This window comes from Gopherus evgoodei, unplaced genomic scaffold (genome assembly GCF_007399415.2).
Source record: "Gopherus evgoodei ecotype Sinaloan lineage unplaced genomic scaffold, rGopEvg1_v1.p scaffold_31_arrow_ctg1, whole genome shotgun sequence".
Classification (NCBI taxonomy): Eukaryota; Metazoa; Chordata; order Testudines; family Testudinidae; genus Gopherus; species Gopherus evgoodei.
Window position 1 is genome coordinate 5,376,530 of NW_022059983.1, and position 8,285 is coordinate 5,384,814.

General features: G+C 61.6%; 1 protein-coding gene across 1 annotated transcript; it reads left to right on the top strand.

The window, feature by feature from the left end:
* The first annotated feature begins 1,789 nt into the window (after nt 1-1,789).
* LOC115640416 (protein NKG7-like) lies at nt 1,790-5,069 on the top strand. Its single transcript, XM_030543157.1, has 5 exons — nt 1,790-1,971; nt 2,451-2,662; nt 2,875-3,021; nt 3,222-3,356; nt 4,853-5,069. The coding sequence occupies exons 1-5, from the start codon at nt 1,790-1,792 to the stop codon at nt 4,891-4,893; spliced, it is 717 nt and encodes a 238-aa protein (XP_030399017.1). The 3' UTR covers nt 4,894-5,069.
* The last annotated feature ends 3,216 nt before the right edge of the window (nt 5,070-8,285 follow it).

Genomic DNA, 8,285 nt, shown 5'->3' on the forward strand with positions numbered 1-8,285 from the left:
GGTTCTCTCTGTGGTTCTGGGAAGGGAGTGGGGTCTAGTGGTTGGGGGGGCAGGGGTGGAGTCAGGACTCCTGGGTTCTCTCTGTGGTTCTGGGATGGGAGTGGGGTCTAGTGGTTGTGGGGGGGCAGGGGTGGAGTCCAGACTCCTGGGTTCTCTCTGTGGTTCTGAGATGGGAGTGGGGTCTAGTGGGTTAGAGTGAGAGGCACTGGGTTGTCCTGTCCCCAGGTGGGCTGGGAGTCTCCAGGGGAGCCGAGAGGGGTGGGACCAGGGTGAGGGTGGATCAGGGGCCGTGGAGTGGATTGCACTGAAGAGGAAGTGGCCAACGGATGGATGTGCGGGGGCAGCGGTTATAGGACTTTGCCCCTTTTCCGCCTCAGCCCTTCCCATTGAAGCATCTCAGGTATAAGGGACACCGGCCGGGGTGGAGATCGGACAGACTCAACCCTTGAGGGAGGCGGTGACACAGAGAGCAGGTGAGGGGGGATCGAGGGGGTTCATTAAAACATGGTCACCTGAACATAGACCCCACACAGTGAGACCAGGGCCTGTCTGTCCCCACCCCCGATACCCATCCAGCCCCAACAGACCCCAATACCCAGCCAGCCAGCCCCAAACACACCCCAATACCTGTCCATCCATCCATCCATCTCCAAACACCCCCATCTGTCCCCATCCCCAATACCCACCCAGCCAGCCAGCCCCAAACACACCCCAATACCTGTCCAGCCAGCCGTCCAGCCATCCATCTCCAAACACCCCCATCTGTCCATCCAGCCCCACGCCCCCAATATCCTTCCTTCCAACCCCAAACACACCTGATATCCATCCCTCCCTCCATCCCCAAACACCCCCATCTGTCCATCCAGCCCCACGCCCCCCAATATCCTTCCTTCCAACCCCAAACACACCTGATATCCATCCCTCCCTCCATCCCCAAACACCCCCATCTGTCCATCCAGCCCTAAGCCCCCCAATATCCCTCTCTCCAGCCCCAAACGCCCCCGATATCCCTCCGTCCTTCCATCCCCACCCGCCACTCCCCTCAGCCCAGCACACGACTCTCTGTCTCAGGAGCGGTACCAGGGTTTTTGGCGCCCTAGGTGGGGGACCTTCTGCGCTTCCGGTTGGCGGCGGCAATTCTGCGGCGGCGGGGGGGGGGTCCTTCCGCGCTCCCGGTCTTCGGGCACGTCAGCGGCGGGTCCCGGAGCCAGTGAAGGACCCGCCGCAGAACTGCCGATGACGACCCAGAGCGCGGCAGGACCCCCCGCCGCCGAATTACCACCGAGGGCTGCAAAATGCCGCCCCTCCCAAATCCTGGCGCCCTAGGCGACCGCCTAGGTCACCTAAATGGAAGCGCTGGCCCTGCTCTGTCTCTCTCTCAGGGGCCCTGCCCAGCACTGGCCCCTGTGGCTGGCTGCAACTCTTGCCATGCTGGGACACGGGGGATCGCAGGGGGCTCTGGGTCTAGAAAGGACGGCTAGCAGGCAGCTGGGGCGAGGACCAAGCTGGGCTGAGCCACGCTGGGGTGGGGCCTCTGGGAAGCTGCCCTGGGGCAGAGCTGGCTGGGAGCGGGAAGCTGCCGGGGGCTGGGGCTCAGGAGAGCCCGAGGAGTGGCCCGAAGCTGGGAGCTAAGGAAGGGGCTCAGGCTAGTTGCTTATTGGTTTGCTCACCTTGGGTAAAGAAATAAACCAAGCCAGGCCATGGCAGCGCGTGGCCGGGAGCCAGGGAGAAGCCGAGCCCGGGGACAGAGCCACAGGCCGGGTGGGGGGCTGAGCGCAAGGCCCCTGCGATGGTGGGGGAACTAGATGGTGAGATTTACTCAGATAAGCCCAGCAAGCGCCTAGTGCCGCAGAGGAAGGTGAACCTCCTCCCCAGCGGCCTGAGGGGGAATTTCCTTCCTCTGGCGATCAGCTCGACCCTGAGCGTGGGGGCCGGGAACCGGCCAGACACGCCTGAGAGAGAGAATGCTTTGTGCCACCCCAGAGCCCTGGGGCAGCCCCCCAGTGTCCCATTGCCAGTCGTGGGCATCCCTGCGACTTCAGAAGAAGGAGTTAAAAAACCCTCCCAGAACACATTGGTGGAGGGATCCCTTCCTGACCCCCGCCAGCAGCTGTCTGAGGCCCTGAAGCATGAGCATTATGTGCTGGGCGATGTGAGCACGGAGTAGGGACAAGAGGCACGGAGAAGGTGGGAGAGGCGCCTGTGTGTGTTACACGCAACTGGCACTTTGCTCGTAGTCGCTGTTTAGGCTTTGGCCACAATTTCGGATATGCTACGGCTCCCAGGTTCCCAATCGTCTGGGTTTGTCTGTGCCTTGCAGAGCAGAGATCTGGCTGCTGCTGCGTCTGTCTCCACATGCCCCCCTCTCTCCGGGGGACTGAGGCAGCCCGAGCCTGTGGCAGGTCATCTGAGGCCACTATTTCCCCTCTCGCTCTTCCTCACCTGCCCAGGTGCTTCCCAGATCCTGGCTACTCAGACCCTGAGATTCTCCCTGCGATGACATTTTTCCGGATCCTCAGCACCATCCTGGTTCTGCTCAGCCTCCTGCTGCTGATGATCGCCCTGGGCTTCGATTTCTGGGTGACGGACAACAGTAGCATCCAGATCGGGCTGTGGAAGACCTGCATCCGTTCAGTGTGTTTTCAATATTCTCCAGTACCAGGTAAGGGCAGGCGGCTCTGCCAGGGATCCCACCTCTACCACCAACCAGCTCCACAGGGCAGAACCAGGGTTCTTTCTCCAGTTCTGGGAGGGGAGTGGGGTCTAGTGGTTAGAGCAGGGGTGGGGGGGCTGGGAGCCAGGACTCCTGGGTTCTATTTTAGTTTGCTGCAGGGTTATTCTCCATTTAGCCCCTGGTCTCTCTTGGCTCCTCAGGTTACATTGATGCCACCAGGGCTTTCCTGTTCCTGGCCCTGATCGCCGGGTTTCTCTCCCTCTTCGCTCTCATCGCTTCGATATTCCGCTCCCACCTCGGCCCCGTGGCCCTGACCCTGGTCTCTGCCGTGGGCAGCTTCAGCGCAGGTACCGCCCCCTCGGGGCCTCCTTCCCTCGACTACTCCCAGCCCCCCAGACCGTGAAACCCCCAGCCAGCCCTGGGGAGCCCCCCATCCAGGGTCCCTGCCCTGGGCTCTGGCAGCTCCCCCTGCTGGTGGGACAGGGCGGGGGCTGGGACTGAGCGTGGGCCACACTGAGGGGTGTCTGTGCTGTTCTCTTTCCCCCAGGGCTCTGTGCCATGATCGCGCTGGCCGTGTTCACAGGAGAAGTAGCTAAGACCTCGAATGTCCCACTAGGCCAAGTCCCCTTCGGCTGGTCCTTCGGCCTCGGCTGGGCCTCCTTCCCCCTCTTCCTTATCACTGGTGAGTGCAACATCGGGGAGGGAGTGCCCAGGGATCCCTTGCTTCGTGCTCAGATGCAGCCACCTCTGGGACGGGGCCCAGGGTTTGTTTATATGGGGAACCCTCGACTGGTGCTGAGATGCGGCCACCTCTGGGGTGGGGCCCAGAGTGTGTTTATATGGAGACCCCTCGACTGGTGCTGAGATGCAGCCACCTCTGGGGCGGGGCCCAGGGCATGTTTATATGGGGACCCCTCGACTGGTGCTGAGATGCGGCCACCTCTTGTGCAGGGCCCAGGGTTTGTTTATATGGGGACCCCTCGACTGGTGCTGAGATGCTGCCACCTCTGGGACGGGGCCCAGGGCATGTTTATATGGGGACCCCTCGACTGGTGCTGAGATGCGGCCACCTCTGGAGCGAGGCCCAGGGTGTGTTTATATGGGGACCCCTCGACTGGTGCTGAGATGCAGCCACCTCTGGGACGGGGACGAGGGTGTGTTTATATGGGGACCCCTCGACTGGTGCTGAGATGCGGCCACCTCTGGGGTGGGGCCCAGAGTGTGTTTATATGGAGACCCCTCGACTGGTGCTGAGATGCAGCCACCTCTGGGGCGGGGCCCAGGGCATGTTTATATGGGGACCCCTCGACTGGTGCTGAGATGCAGCCACCTCTGGGACGGGGCCCAGGGCGTGTTTATATGGGGACCCCTCGACTGGTGCTGAGATGCGGCCACCTCTGGGGCGAGGCCCAGGGTGTGTTTATATGGGGACCCTTCGACTGGTGCTGAGATGCAGCCACCTCTGGGACGGGGACGAGGGTGTGTTTATATGGGGACCCCTCGACTGGTGCTGAGATGCAGCCATCTCTGGGACGGGGACAAGGGTGTGTTTATATGGGGACCCCTTGACTGGTGCTGAGATGCAGCCACCTCTGGGGCGGGGCCCAGGGCGTGTTTATATGGGGACCCCTCGACTGGTGCTGAGATGCAGCCACCTCTGGGGCGGGGCCCAGGGCGTGTTTATATGGGGACCCCTCGACTGGTGCTGAGATGCAGCTGTCTCTGGCACAGACGCCGACTTCCCCTTTGCCTGGTGGGTGCTTGACCCCCTGCCCCACCTCTTCTCATCCCTGCACCGCCCTTGCCCTGCCCCCATTCCACCCCCTTCCCCCAAGTTCCCGCCCAGCCCCGCCTCTTCTCCGCCTCCTCCCCTGAGTGGCACCGCGTCCCCGCTCCTCCCCCTCCCTCCAGGAAGTCCAAAGCTCTGCCAAACAGCTGTTCAGCGGCCACTGCAGGGGGGGCGGGAAGCGCTGGGAGGGAGCAGGAGGAGCAGAGAAGCAGCGTGCTCAGGGGAGAAGGGGATGGGGGCGCTTGGCTGCCGGTGGGTGCGGAGCACCTGCTAATTTCTCCCCATGGATGCTCCAGCCCCGGAGCACCCCGGAGTTGGCACCTATGGGTGGCACCAGCGGGTGCTGCTCCCATTGGTGCCCTGAGCCCATGTCTCTCCCTTTGCCCCAGGTGCAGTGATGATGTTCGTCCAGAAATCGCCCTCGAGCTGAGCCTGGGGCCGTGCTGCCCGAAGGGGGCCAGATGCAGCCTGCAGCGTCACGGGGCCGATTCCCTCAACAGCTCCGATAGGGGACGGGGGGGTATCTGTGTAGCCCTGGCCTTTCTCTATGCTGGGAGCTCCCCCCCCTCCAGCTCCCCCCACACACAGTCCAGCCCCGTCCTTTGGTGTCCAACCAACATTCTCTGGTCTGACATTAAACGGGTCTGTCCCCAAAGCATCACGTCTGGGGATTTAATCCAGCCTTTCTTGGGTTTGAAAGGGAGCCCGGACAGCTGGGTTCTGGCCCTGGCTCTGGGAGAGGACAGGAGGGGAAGGGAGGAGGGTCTAGTGCGTAGAGCGGGGGAGGGAGGGCTGAAAGCCAGGACTCCTGGGTTCTCTCCCCCTGGGAGGGGAGTATGGTCAATTGGTTAGAAGGGTGAGGCTGGGACCCAGGACTCCTGGGTTCTCTCCTTTCTCTGGGATGGGACGGGAGGGCGTGTCTAGTGGTTGGGGGAGGCTGGAAGCCAGGACTCCTGGGTTCTCTCTCAGCTCTGGGAGGGCATGAGGTGATGCTGGTTAGAAAAGGGATAAAGTTTCCTGCCCTGGCTAGGGGCAGCGTGAGGCTGAGCGAGGGGCAGCTCTTGGCCAGAAATGAGCCCAGGGAGTGGCCCGGCCGGGAGCGAACTGGCAGGAGCGTCCCCTGCCCTGCGGCTCAGTGACTCCCTGCTCGGAGCTGGCGCTGGGCAAAGGGAACCTAACGGCACCGTCGCTGGGCCTGGAGCGAAACTCCCATGAGCCTCTGAGGCATCTCAGAGTACTACTGGCCCCACAAGCCATCTCCCATAATTCTCTGGGGTCTCCTTGACCCATCCTGGCCTCCCCAAGTGCCTGGGGTGCCCTGAGCCAGAAGGGTCCAGTCCAGACTCCTGGGAGCCTCTGTACCCCACCCATCTATCCCCCATGTGCCCTCTAACCCCGCCCACAAATCCATCCCCTTGCACCCACCATCCCTCCCCATATCTATCTACCCCCATACACTCTCCATCCCCACATACACCCTCCATCCCCACCCACAAATCCATCCCCTGCACCCACCATCCCTCCCCACATCTATCTACCCCCATACACTCTCCATCCCCACATACACCCTCCATCCCCACCCACAAATCCATTCCCCTGCACCCACCATCCCTCCCCACATCTATCTACCCCCATACACTCTCCATCCCCACATACACCCTCCATCCCCACCCACAAATCCATTCCCCTGCACCCACCATCCCTCCCCACATCTATCTACCCCCATACACTCTCCATCCCCACATACACCCCTCCATCCCCACCCACAAATCCATCCATCCCCCTGCACCCACCATCCCTCCCCACATCTATCTACCCCCATACACTCTCCATCCCCACATACACCCCTCCATCCCCACCCACAAATCCATCCATCCCCCTGCACCCACCATCCTTCCCCACATCTATCTACCCCCATACACCCTCCATCCCCACCCACAAATCCATCCCCTGCACCCACCATCCCTCCCCACATCTATCTACCCCCATACACTCTCCATCCCCACATACAGCCCTCCCTCCCTCCAGCCCCACAGGCACAGCTCCAGCCAGGGGATGTTGTGACCCGGGTTCAAAACCAAGGAGAGCGGTTCCTGGAGGACAGGCCTGTCAATGGCTATTAGCCAAGAAGGGCAGTGACGCAGCCCCACACTCCGGGGGTCCTTAAACCTCCCATGACCAGAATGCCAGAATCATGGGAGGGGCGGGAAGGCTACGAGACCCCGCCTCTCTTCGCGGCCTCACCCCTGCTCCGTCTCTCCCCCTGAAGGCCCTGTTAAGAGCCGCCCAGGGAGTCCAGGCCGCTGTGGGGTGCACCAGATCCTCCACCTGCCCTGGGCAGGGGGCTGGGGTGCCAGAAAGCAGCCCCTGGCCCGGCTCAGGTTTCCAGCCTGGCTGGGGGCAGAGCCTCGGGGTGAGGAGGCGGAGCAATGGGCATGGCCACAGAGGGGCAGGGTCTCTTGGCCTCCCCACATCTACCGAGATTCTGGGGCGCCTGCCTCGGGGCACTGGGCTCATGGACCGTCGGGCTGACGCGGAGCAGCCGTTCTTCCGAGGCGGCCGAATCGGACCGTCCCGTGGCCGGATCTCCGCGAACGCTCGACAGCCCCGCTCAGCCGGGAGCCTCGGAGCCCCTGGGGCTCACAGGGCCGCAGCCCCCCCTCCGGCCAGACTATGGGGGCACGAGGGCTGCCACGGGCCTGGAGAGCAGTGCGAAGGTGACCAGGCTGGTGTCCCGCCCCGTCTGCAGCTCACCCCATGAGCTTCCTGCAACATTTCCTTTAAAAAAGCCCCCCGCCCCGTCGGTGTTTCCGAAACAATCTGCCGCTGGATTTCGAGTGTTTGGGGCTTTTTCTCCTGCTTCAGCCTCGATGGTTTATTCCCCACCCCCGACACACTTGGAAATTTCCGTGGACCTGAACTGCATTTTCCCAGCCAGCGCGAGACACAGCGTCTCTGGCCTCCCATTCCCCATCGGAAATAGGGCTAGCGACACGTCTGCCCGCTGGCTAGTCAGTTCCTGAACTGCTGGGCAGAGCCTGCCTCCGCTGTCTGTCCGGGCAGCGCCTGGCACAACTGGACCCTGATTTCAGCTGGGATCAGAGCACAGGGGTTGGGACATCTAGTTAACTATGTCGCGATCCTCCCCGTACAATCCCCCCATCCCCATCCCCCCCATCTATCTATCTATCCCCATTCACCCCCTCTATCTATCTACAGACACCCCATCTATCTATCTATCTATCCCCACACACCCCCTCTATCTATCTATCTATCTATCCCCACACACCCCCTCTATCTATCTATCTATCCCCATACACCCCCTCTATCTATCTATCTACAGACACCCCATCTATCTATCTATCTATCTATCTATCTATCTATCTATCTATCTATCCCCACACACCCCCTCTATCTATCTATCTATCTATCTATCTATCTATCTATCTATCTATCTATCTATCTATCTATCTATCTATCTATCCCCACAGTTCTCTCTCTCTCTCTTTTGCTCTTCCCGCTGTCCGGCGTCAGGCCCCTGGTGCCGATGTGATTCCACCTGGGGCGATGCACAGCCAGCGAATTGCAAACTCTCTTTTTAATTCAGTGCAATAAATTGTCCCAATTCCTCATCCTTTGGCACAAGGCTCTCTGGGGGGAAGGGAGGAGGGGCATGTGCTGGCCAGAGGGGCTGGGGTCCCCGCTCTGTGTGAGCCGGCACCTCCCCGAGCCCCTGGATGCAGAATCACACCCGGGAGACACAGGCTGTCTGAGACGCACAGTCACACGCCAGCCAGACACAGGGGCAAATGTGGCTCCATG